At 39.5% G+C, this 16,360-nt stretch overlaps 1 protein-coding gene across 2 annotated transcripts in view; it reads right to left on the bottom strand.

The window, feature by feature from the left end:
• igf2bp1 (insulin-like growth factor 2 mRNA binding protein 1) overlaps positions 1-16,360 on the bottom strand; it is a 46,095-nt gene that overhangs the window by 12,357 nt on the left and 17,378 nt on the right. For both annotated transcript variants that reach the window (XM_029507879.1, XM_029507880.1), the window contains exon 3: positions 1,237-1,285. In XM_029507879.1, the coding sequence (XP_029363739.1) occupies positions 1,237-1,285 (49 nt within the window). The remainder of the gene's footprint in view (positions 1-1,236; positions 1,286-16,360) is intronic.

Genomic DNA, 16,360 nt, shown 5'->3' with positions numbered 1-16,360 from the left:
TCTTCTTCTGTAGTTGGATTGTGTCTGATGGATGAGAGGAGGCAACTATTAAATCTATGTGCGCTGGTCCAGGACATTCACATGATGCCGTACAAACTGCCTTCTCATCTTCAACCACAGAAACACTGTCCAATGCTGTTAAGTCTGGTCACCATGGTTATAATGTCTTTGTGCTCATGTACAATCTAAATGTTTTGGCCATTGCTCTGATGCAGTTGCTCGTGTAGCTCCTGCTTTTTGCTGCAGGTTGGACATGATAAGGTTTGCACTGGCAGAACATTGCAGTCAAAGACATTATTTAAACCTCTGAGGCTCATCAGTGCCACAAAGCTGTTGTTTTTGGCCATTTTGACTTATTTGCTCTAAATTTTAACTGTCTTCAAACTCATATAGAGCTGAGCTCAGGTCTGTTCACTTCATTACAAAAACACTCATCGCTTTGTGAAAACTGCAGCAACAACAGAAAAAACTACACAGGTTTGAGAGAACACATTTTCCTTCATGCTTGTGCTAAAACTTTGTGAGCGCACTGGTTTGAAAATGACACACCCTTCAAATACAGTCCTGAGACTTGGCACAGTAACATTATTATTCACAATCAAAAATCGAGAATAAGTCGACATGATCATTACTACTATTGAGTGAGACATGGTGACCAAAGTGTTTTTGTTTTTCCCCCTAAAGATTTTAGTCAGCATATAATAATTACACATCCCAATTCAAATATGAAAACAGCTGACTATGATCCAAGGTAGTTTTTTGTTTGTTGTTTTTTTTTTTAATTGCTGCACAGACATATCAGCCCATGTGGAAAATAGATGAGTATAATAAGTAGTATACAACATACCCACAGTAAACAGTTCATGTACATATTTTTTCATTTGTAAAAATATTTGTAGGGTATATAATGAAACTGATAAAAATTTTAAAAGTCATATTGTCATTATATACATACTAATATCATAATCGCTTTATTGCATCTCTGAGCAACAATTTTTGTTTTAAGATCCTCGTCCTCAGATTTGCCAAAACTGTCTGTCAAAAATTGAAAAAGGAAAAACATCTATGTCAACCTTTTTTTCACACACACACACACACACACACACACCAGAGTCAGGGTTGTTTTTCAAGCTCTGAACAAAGAGGCTGTTGGGAGAAGATCTTGCGGTTTCAGAAATGTGAAGTCACAACAGACTGAGTAAATTATCTAAGCAACAAAGATGAATAAGAACTCACCTCCCACTGTAGGTGAGGTGGGATGTTTCTGATCTGAAGCTTTCTGGTCCTGAGGAGAGAAAAATACTTTGTTAGCAGGTTCTGAAAAACTCGTATTCTTGTGATATAAAGATGGAAAAAACAAACAAAAAGAAAATGACAGGTTTAAAACTGACAATGAGAGAATGAAATCTGCACGTCTTTGGACGGGTTGAAGTGACTTGCATTGAAAAAAACTGGGTAAATAAAACTGGTGAACAATCACTGCACCCATCAGCTCTGGTGATGCAAACAGAGAGCTTTGTACAACCACACAACGCTGCGTCAAATATGGCTTGTTGCATGTGGATGTCAGAATGGCATCAGCTTAAACTGCAGTGACATAGATTAGACATAGACATACATTTGTCTTTTGGGGCTGGTAGCTGTGAACGCATTGGGAGAATGGTTGTGTGCCACCAAAGCTATCCTTATTAGTGTTTGTATCTGTGCACAGGCTTGGTGGTGCATTTACGCTGTGTATGTTTCCTCACTTGCATCTCAACCACAACACGTTCACTGTTGCACATCAACATCCACATTAATGACCCTTCTCCCCCTCCAGCATTTAATTCATTAATAAGTAGTTCCTCTTTTGTGACCTTGGGCTCTGATCCATGTGTTCGCTGCAGAACTGTTTTCTACCACCTGTGGTTTCATTGTTGACCCTAAGAAGGTAAACTGATTTTGAAGAGAAAACATTTGATACCAATTTTCTTTTTCCTTTAAAATGTTGATTTTTTTTTTTTTTTTTACCTCAAATTCACAGTATGCTACTGTTGTTGTATCTATTGTGGTATTGCAGGACCTTTGACCCTTGACCTCGTTCCTAAAGCTGCTTATATGATAGAGTGGCATTCTACTGTGCCTAAATTGCCTAAATGTTAAAATGTGAAACAATCATCTTTGCCACCCATAACTATCTTTACCGCTCCGCACCCAACCCACTCAAAGGACTATCAGTGGCCCTAACCCTAACCAAAAACAACCAACCCCCCATCCCCACCTCCAACTAAACCCCACCCAAAACCCCAGGAGGCTCCAACACAGATGAATAGTCTTTTGTGCATCCAGAATACCTGACACCCCCATCCAAAAAAATGGAAAAGCCCTTTGATCCTCAATCAATGCTGAGTTATATCACTAACTCCACCCCCAACCTACTAAATACATACAAAAAACAAGCCCCTTCCCCACACCTCCACATGCACAACTTCCACTGTACACACTGAAAAACCTCCATGACCCCACTGCACGCATACACACACACACACACACCTCTACCTTATCAGCACATCAACTCCCCATTATCCTATCCAATGCCATTCCAAACCATCACCTCAGACATACATCCCAACCCCCAACGAGCCAACGGTGGTGAACTTGTTTGACCCCCTACCATCGCCGCCTGCCAGCCCAAAGAGAGCCCCCATTGGCTGAAACCATAGCAACAGGTCAGGAATGGGTGTAGAAAGACAGTAGATGGGCGGGTGGATGGACAACAAAACAACACGTTTCACATTTACTTACACACTCATTCAGTCATCTGCTATCTCATTTCATTTCATAATATCTCTGACTTTTAGCTACCTGGCGGTGGTCCACATTGTCAGCTTTCACATTCTCTTTCAAATTGAGCTGAACAAAGCCTTCAGATTATGGTTTGTTTACAAAAGCTGTGACATGGTATTGTGTTATTATTATTGCTTCACATTTCATTACTATTGGAGAATAAATCCTCAATGAAACGGTTGTATTTGTTTTAATTGCACATAAAGCTAAGAAATTACAGCATAATTTAACAGAGTTGGGAATGCATGATACGAGGGTCAAAATGTTTCATTCGAAATACATTTGCACCACTAAAAAAAAAAAAAAAAAAACTTGGCTGGGCGTCTCAACCGTGACTCCTTGTTGATATGCAAAGATGGAAACACATTATCAATGAAGCTTGAAAATGCCTGAAGTTGAACGTAAAAACTGGAGCTGTTGAGGTTCCCTCAGCTGTGAAGGCATTAAATCCATGCTCGGCTCTGGCCTCCAGTGGGACAAAGGGCCAGAGAGAAAGGAGGAAAAGAAAAGAATGAATGAGTGAATGACAAGAGTGTGGTCCTCAAGAGGAGGTGGAGAACAGGAGCAAGGGGAGGGAAAGGTTTTGCTTCTAGAAGGGGTCAAAGGCCGAGGGTCCAAGGTCTCCAGACCAGACAGAGGTGGCCTAAGGAGCACAATGAGGTGTGTCTGAGGGTGTGTGGTTGCTGAATAACTTGAGAATGAATGAATATATAAATGTGATCTAAGAGTAAAATTCAACATCAACATCTTTTGTACTTTTACGGAAACCATGAGTCCTCCTACTTCCCCAAACACCCCTCACCGTCAGGACAGCCAACATCAGAAGGTTGAAAATCCTTTGTCTTTAATGTTATGTTTTCATTGACTGTATTTTTAAATGTAACAAGCTCAGTTCAAATGTTTTATTTTTATCACACCATACCACCACACCAGAACTCAAACACATTATATGCTATTCTATATTTTGGGTGTAGACAGCTGGTATTTTTTTACTTTTTTCTTTCAAGATATAGTTTTAGAGTTTTTATGCCTTTACTTTAGTCAGTAACTAGCAGAGAGGTTGACAGAAAACAGGGAGAGAGAGGGAAATTACCTACAGAACAGGTCACAGGCCAGATTCAAATCAGGGTGCTGTGATTACATGAAACATGCTCTGAACCATTTGACCACCAGTGTTACAAGGATTTTTAAACTTAAGCATCATAGTGTGGATGCAGCCTTCCTTTTACCGAATGATACATGTTCGTTACGGAGCTGAGCAAACAAAAAAGAAAGTATTAACACTGTGTCAGTGAGCAAACATAACGCCACCAATTGGTTCCATCACACAAGTGCAAGGCTCAAACAGAGGCATTTTTTTACAACAGTGTGTGTGCCATTCACATAACAGCAGGTACAGACAACTTTGACTCAGGCCAAGTAGGCAACGTATCACACAGCCTAGCTCATTAGAAGCAGTAAGTATGAATAGAATCTTCTGGCAGCTGTGTGCACACATCTGATAGAATCATTCCCTAAATCTCAATTTATCTCAATTTTATAATTCAATTTGTATTGTAACACATTTTTTGGTTTATTTTATGTGTGACACTGTCATGTTTACAATACCAGTGGATGAGTGACATGTTAAACACGTGATAAATCTAAGAAAGAACAGATGAGAACTTGCTCTACAGACTTTTTACAGGAGAAATATGATTTTCACATTAGGGATGAAGCAAATCATTACTGTGCTGTGAATTTGTTACATCAAATCAAACACAAGAAAGGAGGGCAACAGGCCATCAAGAGGAACTGGACCTCTTACACTGCAATAAACCTTCCCAGTACAACAAAACCACTGTGCATGTAGTTGAAGGTGACTGCTACTCAGGTGCTCACCAACATACCGCAAAGCTTTTCATCCACAGTTTCACTACACTGAGAATCAACACAAGACTGAAAGCTTCTCAAGTGATTTCACCAACAAACACAGGAATTCACAGTGCTTCAGGGCCACACTAAACAAATCAGTATGAAAGACTCAAACACGCAGAGTGAAGGCTGCATGATTCAAGGCCCGGCTCCAGATTTGAACCAACTGTCTTGATCCCACTTTTCCTTCTCAGTAATAGTCGAGGTGTTTGTTGATATTCTCAATAAGCCTAATCATTCAGTCACATTTAGCTCTCAACATACTGATGCTCTGATGCTGATACCCAAAGAAATGCCCTAAACACTGCTGATTCGCCAGAGTTAAAAACCCCCAGGCAATGTTTTCAAGCCGGCATTCATGTTTAGAAATGGCAACCACAGTCGTCTTCTCTGGAATGAAGCGGTAAACATATATAATGTTTTCATGTAGGCCAGTTTTCCTAAAGACAATCAAATGTGAGAAAACTATGAAATAAAAAGTTGATGCCTATGCACCTCTGAAACAGGCACAATGTATAATTACTATACGGAAATACCTCATACAATTACTTAATTAGGGAGTAACTTCTTTGTAGTTTTGCTGGTGCTACACAACATTTGCATTACAGCCATTTACTTACAAGTCTGGAAGAAACATGAGTTCAGGAATGAACACTGATTCTTTATGTTTACTGTTGTTTCACTTATGTTCCTTTCACTTCTTTTCTTCTTCTGAAGCTACCATGCTCACCAGTCATCGCAGGTTTGACTATCACTTTCCAATAGCAAGTCACTGCAGTTTACTCTCCATCTTGCTGAGATTTAGAGCAGAAGTTTTAATACCACTTTGACTGTTTACTAAATGTCACTCACAATAGAGACTGGAAGTTGGGAGAAAAACAGCCAACAATCCAATAATTCCAAAGATCACAAATAACATATCTTATTGGTTTAATATGTATAAAAAATATAAATATGAAAACAATCAGCCTTTTCTATGAAATAAACAAACAAAAAGCACCATGTTAATTTCTGAGCTTTAGAGGTGCTGATTGGTGGCATGTGACCTTTGACCTGAGCCCAGCTAACTGATTCCCCTTTTTATTCAGTCTTAATGTTAAACTAAGCTATACCTAATGGACTGCATTAAGAAGAGTATCAATCTTTGAAACCAGCTCTTGACAAGAAATGAATAATCTATAATATTGAACAACTCCCTCTGAAGAAGCAGTTAAAAGATAATCATGTGACTTTTTTTTTTTTTTTTTTAAACTACCAGGTCCAGTATGTAGCTAGTGTCGAGCATTAGACTCATTTAGAGACTTTGGTATGGTATGTACCTTCTACCATTACAAAAACCTTACTTTGCACAAAATATTCTCAAATGTCCCCAAGTATGATTCAAACACTGGCTGCCAGGGAAGCATTGAAGTGCAGGTGTTTAATATTTTATCAGGACTATAAAACCAGCAAAGAATCTCTGATTATTTTTTATTTTTTTTATAATGGTGAGAAGCAACCAAACACTATAATTAAGCATTCAAATTAATCTCATTAAAAGCCAAAAATCCTATCATCCAAGCCCAAGTGCTGCCCTGAACAAAATATCTTTTGGGTTACACCAAAATACCATTTCATTAAACATTACTCTAAGATGGCCACTTCAGCAGGTAAATTAGATACTGCACAAGTGAATATTGATGCAGTATTGAGGTCAAGCAGAGAATAGTGTAAGCTTGTTTGATTACGTAACAGGTGAAACAAGGTAAAAATCAAAAGTCATGATGTAAAAAAAAATATTCTTGTTATTTATGCAAATTCCAAGTATCAGTACAATGAAGGGTAGCTATCTCTACTAAACGCTCAAATTTTTTGATGATCTTGTGTCAGAGCCAAACTATGTACGATATTTACCACTACTGCCCCTCTAAAATGCAGGTAGTGATACAGGTGAGGCTAGCTTCTTGGTACATTACACAAAGAAGCCACCATGAGGCTGGACATTCCACCAATCCAATCAAAATAAATTTTTGTCTCATCAAATGATGATGATGTTATATTGAAAGATTTGCTATCAGGATTTAGAGACCGTGATAGCACAGAAACTGCACTGGTGAAAGTGGTCTTTCTTATGGTTATAGAAAATAGACCCATCTCTAAATCTAAATCTTCTACCACTTATCCGTTTTCGAGTTGTGGGGGGTGCTGCTTCCAATCCCAGCTCACACTGGGTGAGGGCAGGGTACACCCTGGATAGGTCACTAGTCCATCACAGGGCCAACACACAGAGACAGACAGAGACAAACAACCATTTTAGAGTCACCAGTTAACCCAAACATGATATCTTTGGACGTTGGGAGGAAACTGGAGTAGCCGGAGGAAAGCCACGCAGGCACGGGGAGAACATACAAACTCCACATAGAGAGGCTCCAGGCCGGGAACCAAACCCACAACCTTCTTAATGTGAGGCAGTGCTAACCACTATGCAACCATGCTGTTATTATAATGACTGATTGGTGCTAGCATGTGTATTATTAATACACACCTAGAAGTATCTTGATAATATCTTGATAGGTACCATGAGATCATGGTTAATTTATTTAGCATTATATAAATAAAATTTAATTGAAGTTAAAGTCCAACACTTACATACATTATGTGGTTTAACATTACCTCACTATCTAAACCACCAGCTTAGTCTGTCAAGAGCATCAAAGACTTGGAAACAATTAGTCAGGAGAGAGCAACAAAGCAGAACAACACAACATGAAGTGAGATATTATTAATACTCTTTACTAGATGATATTTTTGTGCACTCTCATCAGTACCCATAGTATTTCAAGGTGTCTTTATCGTTCAAGAAAAAGCAACATATTTCAAAAACTGCTAACTGCTGCACTGCTAATCACCTGGGGAGTCGCCCACTCCTCCCCACAACTTCCACTCTCTGCTGTCTCTTAATATTGTCTGTCTTCCACCTTTTTTCTCTGCTGCCCCTTCTTTCTCTTCCCTCCAGTACTTCTCCTGAGACCAGATGCATACAGTACAGGCCAAAAGTTTAGACACATTTTCCTATTCATTTGAATGAGAAGGTGTGTCCTAAATTTTGGCCTGTACTGTATGTACAAAAAGTATGCATGCAATGCTTTCGTCACAGAAAATTGTATGTATAGAAGAGAGATGTGCAGTGAGAGAGTCTGCTGCTCACATAGACAGAGGTAAGGTGCACATACAGTTTCCTTCAACAGCCGATCATATGATCAGAGGTAATTGAATGTGAAATTAAGGAGATAATCGTGTGGCACATTATTCGCTTAGTTGTTTTGCCAGTTTTCCTGATTGTGTCTTTGATTGTGTGTAATCTACACAACAATAACTTTTCAATTAAAGGCTCCTTAATAATTTCAATACCTGATTATGAGTGGTAATAACTCCTTTATGATTCTTTTTTATTTAGGCAAGCCATTATCTCCTCATCAGTGATCTTTTAATTATATCAACTCTGAATCAGCTTGTTTGTAAACTCTCCATCAACATAAGCGCTACAAATCAAAGTTTTCAATCCACAGCACAAGATGGAGGAGGCATGAGAGAGACAAACAAGTCAGAGGAAGAGGGCAGATCAATGCTAAGGAGGAGAGGATATAGTAAGGAAATGGTAAGTAATGGTGGTAGGATAAGCACCAAACTCTGGGTGATCTGAGCTCGGAACATCAGTCAGTGGAGGAGAGTATGTCAAGTGTCAGCTGTAAATATTTTTGAATGCATGTGTATGAAAAAATGTGATGGAGAGGAGCAAAATAGTTTTTACACGGTAAATGAGGAGGAGCGATCATTTCACACCTCTGTGCAGCATTTATGTGGTATTTCATGCCATTTGGGACGTCTTCAGAGAAAGAGACAGCTTCCCCATCACAACTGAGATTACTCCCTGATTGACCCAGATTTATAGTGAAGGATCCTCTCACTAACTTGACATAAACCCACTGGACCACAAAACCAGACACTGCACAAACATCTGGGCCACGTGTCTATGAAGGCTCACTAATCCACTGCCACGCCTGTACAAATAACTAAATCATCAAGTGAATTTGTAGTGGTTACAGTTAAGCGTTTTAAAGGAATTCAACATACATACAACATAAAACCTCAGTACGTCTTCTTCTTTGTGTACTGCTTTCATTCTGAGCTGTAAGAATAGGTGTTCATCATAAGCTGAAAATAATAAAAGGTAGGTCTTTCTTCACTCCATTCACAAGGACTTTTTAAAACTCTATTCTATAATAATATAAGACATAGCATCAACAAGACTTCCCAGGCAAAGACATTTATTTTCAGAATTAGGGAGAGATAGTTTCTCCTTGTGCCCTGCCTGTAGCTACATGTAGGTTGCATAATGAAACTTTATAACCATAAAGTACACAGATAGCTAAGAGAATTAATTCCAGCATTAAACTTTAATACCAACAGTCACACTAAACATTAATATAAAAATCTAATCATATCTCACATTATTTGTTTAAAAAATATATATTACAAGCATGGTAAAATGGTTATCTATGTATCATTGCACAAAACTTTGCTATACAAAAAATGCACATCTGCTACTTGTACAACCTCCTGAAATTACATTTAAGTGTGACTTCCTCAGTCAGCTATGATGGTCATGGAATGCCTTCTGAACACAACTTTATTTATTTCACAGAATGCTTCATTTATAAACACCTGTACATCATACAAACAGTTCAATGGCCTTGTTACACAGAAACATTAAACCAGTTTAACACACTGCTGCCACAACAACTGTCTCTTCTATGGCCTACTTTGTTCATGAAAGTTCATTTAAAAACAATATAGTCAGAGAGAAAGTGCTTCTCCTCGTTGACTGCAGGAGTGGACTAAACCACTGGAACCCATGAGGGCAGGGGCTTAAGGAGTTCTGATAATCCTTGTCAGGTTAATTTTTGACCATTCCCACTAAACCTAACCCATTAACTGGCTGACAGCACTATCTACAAAATGTGTGTGTGTGTGTGTGTGTGTGTGTGTGTGTGTGTGTGTGTGTGTGTGTGTGAGAGAGAGAGAAAGGGGCAGTTTTCCAAAAAAATAGGTAATACTGAAGAAGAGAAACAAATGTTCATATTCATTTCGGACTATGCAGCAGAAAAAAAGTGCCAAAGAAAAATACCTTAAGTGATTTTTATGATATGTTTCAAGGTTGATCAATACCAGTATTATATCATTCTAATTAGCGAAGATCATCATTAGTGTTTGTCCCACAGTCACATCTTGAGCTGCTTAGCGAGCCTTATCGGATTCTGTATAATAGTTTACCATATAATATATATGTGTATAATAGTTTCTTACACGGTATGATGTAGTGTAGATCTATATCGAGTCTATTTGCGGACTTTCAGGAGCGAAAAGACGGGCAAGTAAAGGAGAATGTAAGTGAGTAGAAACGCACGGTGAAAATAAAAATAATGGGGATCCTGCTGCTGAACTCAAAATACGGTACACCTTAAGTTACAATTTAACACGGAATGGGCGACATTTTGGAGAGAGGAATGCCTCCGTTCTGGAATTCATTCATGGAAGGGGGCGGCGGCGGGGGGGGGGGGGGGGGGGGGGGGGGTGCCACAGTATGGGTCAAAGTTCAGTCTGTGTTCTCCACTCTGACCCCGCCTGCAGCTGGTGCGACAGCCCTCCATTTTGGAGAGATGGTCTCCATTTTGAGAAGGAGGAACAGACTCAACTACCGGTTATGCAATAACAGTGATTGTTTTGCCACATTATTCTTTTTTCAAAACTGGAATATTGCGTTTGCAGCCATTTCCATCGTGTTTAATTTCGTGACTACATTATCGCGAGTAAAGCCGGAGGGTGCAGTTCACAGGCCTTCCCCGAAATCAAACATAGTGTGATAGATTAAATACGGAACACGTCAAAATCTAATTACATGTTTAATTTTTGAGAAAGTCCTGTTTCATTTGATATCATCACAGTTCCCCTTCACACTGAGGAAGTGTAGAGATGCTGAACACCTCCAGCTGCTCTTCCCTTAGCGTCTTCTCCCTCCCTTTTTGTTCGCCATTTAGTGATGCCTATAGCCAGCACTTCATGCTATGGACATACTGCAGGGCGGGGGAAGTGCAAGCCACAGGAAAGCAGTATAATGAATTCACGGTTTTCATTTGTAAACGGAACTTAAATGTGCTGCCAGTATTGTGCAACTTCAAAAGGCTCTAAGTTTTAGTTTTTTTCTTTTAAAAAAACAATAGTCCAAATAGTGAAGGGGGCTCGTTGCCGATCTTTTCGATAAAAGCCTTAAACCAGGCAGATCTCCGCGTCAAGTGTCAGCTTAATTATACGTATGTTAATTATAACACATTTGCTTTGAATGCGTCAACAACGTGAATCCAGTTAATGATAAAAATGTGCATAGGTGTATCCTATGGGCCAGAGGCCGTCAGTGAACTTAGTGAGCCTCTTGTCTGAAACGCTTTAAAAGCTTCTTGGAATTCATGTTTTGTTTAGGCGTGACTGTGATCTCGTGTGGGAGGCGGAGGAGAAAATTGATGGTTTAAGAGAGTATGTCTTAGAATTTTCTATAGGATTTCCATACGTGTCATCTATACGTTGCTCCACGACCACGTGTCGACGAAGAATTTCGTAGTTTAAAAAAAAAAAACAAAAAAAACACCTTTCTCGCCGCCCCTCACACAAGTCGATCAAGTAGATGCATGTGTGAACCAGTACGCGGCCATTTTGACCAGGCAACGCCCATTTACTACAATGAGTATGCAGTCACATGACGGGGGAGAATTCACCAGAACTGAGCACATGCCGCACATTAGAGCCGGGGGGGGGGGCATTACATTAACATGGTCCAGGCGATGCATGTATCTGTTCTATCTTCATTTATATTTAATTCGCAGCTGGAGCCTAAACTCCAGAGAGAAGAGTAACGCGCGCTTGGACACACCTTGGACACAGTCACGCGTGACATGTTCAGTCCGGAGATGTATGGTGAGATACTTCACAACTAGGAACGGTCACCCGGCATGTTTTCGGTGAAATATATCCGTGTCCCATCTTCAAGGTTTATCTATAAAGGGACATCTTCGGCGCGTGTGCTCATCTTCTGCTTTGCTCTCCGCGTGCTGCCAGTGTGGAGGGTGCGCGCGCTCCCTTCCATTCATGAAGTGCGTAAAACTACTCTAGAGTTACTACAGCGGCGCGAGGGAGGGAGGGGCTGTCCGCACAGCGCGGCCCCGGGGAGGAGGAGGGGACACTATAGAATGTATACCCTGAGTGCTCAAATACATCATGGGGGTTTGGTTTTTGTAGTGTGGAAGCGAGGAAGGAACAGGCTATGCTTTCTAACTTTGGTTTTTAGACTGTCCGTTTGCTTCTAGCAACCGAAGCAGTGGTTAAATGTCCCCCATCCCGCCCCGGGCAGGTAACGGTTGAAGAATAAAGCAGGTTTATGGCTGAAAATTAACTTCGGTAACAAGGAGACAACGAAACGAAGCCGAGCCGCTGCAGGAACAGGCTGCGATTGTTTCTCATTTTTTGTGGCAGAAAACTGAAATGAGGAGGCTGTCGTGTACGAAGACATTTACACATCAAGTGCTTCGGTCTCCAGTCAGAATATGAGGCAAAGCATCTTTTCTTACATTTTAAAGTTGAATAAAAAATACACATGTAAAACCGAATGAAGAAGCTCCAGTACTGAGTGCAGAATGGCTGCTGATGGGAACTGTGTATAGCTGGATCCAGAGTCGTTCATATATTTGCTCATTTGAGTGGCTTGTTACTGCTTCCTCTTTGACATTTTCGTACAGTTGTCCTTGAAATAATTAAAAGTTGTTTTTTCTTTACTTGAATACTTTAAATTAAACCAATGGGAACAAAAGGTGGAATAGGCCACTCCCTGCTGGAAGTATTACAGACATATTCACGAACAATAGTAACATCTGCTTAAGAAAACAAGCTGATTCCTGCATGAGATCTTTAACCGCTAAACTGGATGTTTTAGAGTACAGGACAGTTATATTGAATAAACATTTTGCAACTAATCAATTTTTTTTTGTCTTATTAATGTATTTATTTGCAGTATATCGACCATGTAATAACCTGATAGGAGAAAATTTCGTATTTTTCTTTCATTTGTAATAAAAACATTCTTTAAAGCAAAACTAGTACAGTGCAGAAAAGACAAAAGCACACCTCAGTCAGAAACAAAAATTTAATGGAGACGAAGAGTGAGAAAAATGTCAATCGGAAGGCAGCTCTAACAGAATTACATTTCCTAAGTGTCCTTGTCTGCTTTCAGGATACCATCTATATATTTCAAACTTCCTTAAGAAAGCATTTTTATTATTAAATACCGGTGTTGCCTCAACATTTCAACCTATCAAAATACATACTTCAAGAAATGGTGACACATTTAGAGGACAAGGAAGTTCAGGCAACTTCTTAGGTGGAGAAAATATTTAGTTTCTTTAAAAATATATTAAAGTAACTTATAGTAGGATTATCATTCTTTTTTATATTTAAAATTCATATTGTATAAAATTTGTGATTTTTGATATGTAAAAGCTGCAATAGTTGATTGAATAAATCTCTAAATGTATTTCTAACCAGAATGCTTCATGATAGAACTAATTGTCATGCAGAAAGAGATAAGCAAATAGGCAGGAAAAAATTTTGCAGTTTGTTTCCAGGTGACATGATCTTGATGATCATATGATCATAAGAACAGTAGACCCAGTCATTCAAGCCTTTACATGCAGTTTAATACTTTTCTGCTGTATCTTCCATGAAATAAGCAAATAATTCATAAATTGGAATGATGTTTCTTCGGTCAAGCCACTTGAAAATCATAACTTTAATAACTGTCCAAATTCAACTGCGCTGTCATTACAGCTGTGAAGATTTTGCTTTATTAAAATGATATAAATTCAGAAAAAATTTCATCAATTGATTTGTAATAATCTCATCTAGTCAGCTACATCATTTAAAGGTTTCCTCTTGGTGGAAAAATGTAGTCATAGTTTAATGTCAGCATGTGGGCAGTTTTATTACCAATGGGATGAAAACTTAGAATGAAAGGTAATTGATTATTCTGAGTTATGACCACTCAGTGGACTGTTCAGTCTTTACTAGCAATACAAAATTTCAACTGTGACAAAACAAGGAAAAACATTTTTCCTAATGTCTGAAGCATTACTTCTTGGACTAAGTGAATGTGTAGAAGAGAGGCTGTGCCTCTGTGTTCCCTCCTCAAAAACAAAATGGGGGAGAAAAGAGGAAGATAGAAGGAGGGAGTTCCGTCGAAATGACGCAAGTGTATATGTGTGTGTGTGTGTGTGTGTGTGTGTGTAAGTGATGTCAGCCTTCACTTTGTTTTGAATCAGCACAGAGGAAGGCGGGACCAACAGCAGCCTATAGGAGAAGTAAGGAAAGGAGCGTCTCTATCGCGTGCGCGCACGCACACACGCACGCACATGCAAGAACACACACACGCATGCCTGGCCTCATTGAGTTTCATTTCCTTGTTTGCAGCTTTGGACAGCAGAGGGCCAAATGAGTCCCTGTTCTTCTACAATTTGCTCTCTCTTCTAACTTCAGCTAATCAAGTCATAGTAACAAACGGCCACACTGGTCTAAATGAAAATGTCACTGTATCATAAGTAGAAATCTTGTGTTCGTTTACCTGAATAGGCCTGCACATACAAGCAGTTATAACCAACTACACATTACAAGTCCTGCTGCTACTGCACTACTATTGCTGTTAGTATTCAATATATGTGTTAATTTATTTTATTTGTAAAATTATTAGTGATAACATAATAACCTAAAAAAAAACAAAAAAAAAACAACACCTACCAAAACCTTTTTAAGTAGATTTGAGTGGTCCCCCTCCCAGTGTCATCGTAAAGCCACACAGCATTTTAGAAATCAATGGAGAAACTACAGTAACGATAAGTGCTATAAGACCTTAAGTCTTTATATCATTTATTTTTTTAACGATTGACCTATTTGTTTTGTTCTTGATGTTTTTTGTTTTTTTTTGTTTTTTGAGTGGGGGTCGTTTTGGTTTGTATAATTTTTTTATGGCAGGGACCTGATTTTATTCATGACACAGAATTAAACTAAAAAAAAAAAAAAAAAACTACACCAAATTCAATTTGATTATCTCTGTAGTTGAGCCTATTTCAAACTAGAAAGCAATTTCAAGACATGAATGATGACTTTAATACGTACAATATATATTTTTTTATGCATTAGCAGTTTTCAGTTGTTGGTTTATCTGTAGCAGTACAATTAGTCAGGGCAGAGGAACCAGTGAGCAAATCAGCTGTCGTTGTGTCAGCAGGAGTCTTGCTCTGAAGTAGTTCATAACACAGTGGTGGCATCTGTTCATCACCTGCTCAGTCGGTAAATTTGTTTCTCTTTTCTCAGCAGAATGGATACTTCATTTTCAGCTGAGCAAACTTCACCCATCAAACTGACTGTTTTCTCCTCGGCTCCCACCCAACATCACAATGTCCAGCTCTTCAGACGCCGCCCTCTGTACATACACACTCATACCGCTAGACCACGTGAGCCACAGCAGTGGATGTGATACGGCACACCCACTGCTTGCACACACCCACTTTGGGTGGGGGTGGGGGTATAAAAAACCACTGGGTTGGGGGGAGGGGACTCTGCTCTCTCTCCGCTTCTCATTCTTTTCCACTCTCGATTGCTCTGCTTCCTTCCTCTGCAGTACACATATGCCTACATGCATGTGTGTGTGTGTGAGTGTGTGAATGACTGTGCATGTGCAATAGCACATGCCAGTATGTGAGACATGTGACCAGCAGGCAGTGCCTCCATTTTAACTCTTTGAGAATCCTAGCACAGGAGGAGAATGAGAGGAAAGGGGCTTATCATAAGTTGACCGAAAGCAACCAATAAGCGAGAGTAAAGAGGTAACATTATGTTTCACTGCTTCACCATTAAAGCAACTATTTACACACAAACACACACACAAAAAAACATGGCTACCAAGGCCACCATTTTCAAGAAGTAGCATTAAGCTTCTTGTGAAGCATCGACACAAGAGGGCTGCAACATTCTACATGTTACAAACCATGCACACGTGTGCATGGTGAGCGTCTTTGTACACAGTCCTCTGAAATCATGTGAGCAATGTGTGTATATGTTGTATCAATGTATGTGTGGAAATTCAACTGCACATCAACCTTCTGCAGAAAAAGGGAACAAAAAATGAGAAGAAAAAATTAGCACAATTGTTATGGTCATCTCTGTTCATGCACCTCTTGTCTTTAATAATCAGATCAACATATTGATAAAGTGTTATGGAAGAAAACAGCCAATAATCATCAAGCTAATTTTGCAATGGATCAAGCTATGATTCCATGACTCACTCACTCACTCACTCACTCATTTTCATCCGCATCCGGGTCACGGGCCTGCTGGAGCCAATCCCAGCTTACCTCGGGCGAGGGGCGGGGTACACCCAAGACAGGTCAACAGTCCATCGCAGGGCCAACACACAAGGGCAAACAGAGACAAACAGCCACTCACGCTCATATTCACACCTATGGTCAATTTAGAGTCTCCAGTT

The sequence above is a fragment of the Echeneis naucrates genome, chromosome 8 (genome assembly GCF_900963305.1).
Source record: "Echeneis naucrates chromosome 8, fEcheNa1.1, whole genome shotgun sequence".
NCBI classification, from domain to species: Eukaryota; Metazoa; Chordata; class Actinopteri; order Carangiformes; family Echeneidae; genus Echeneis; species Echeneis naucrates.
This window is presented reverse-complemented; position numbering and strand designations above follow the sequence as displayed.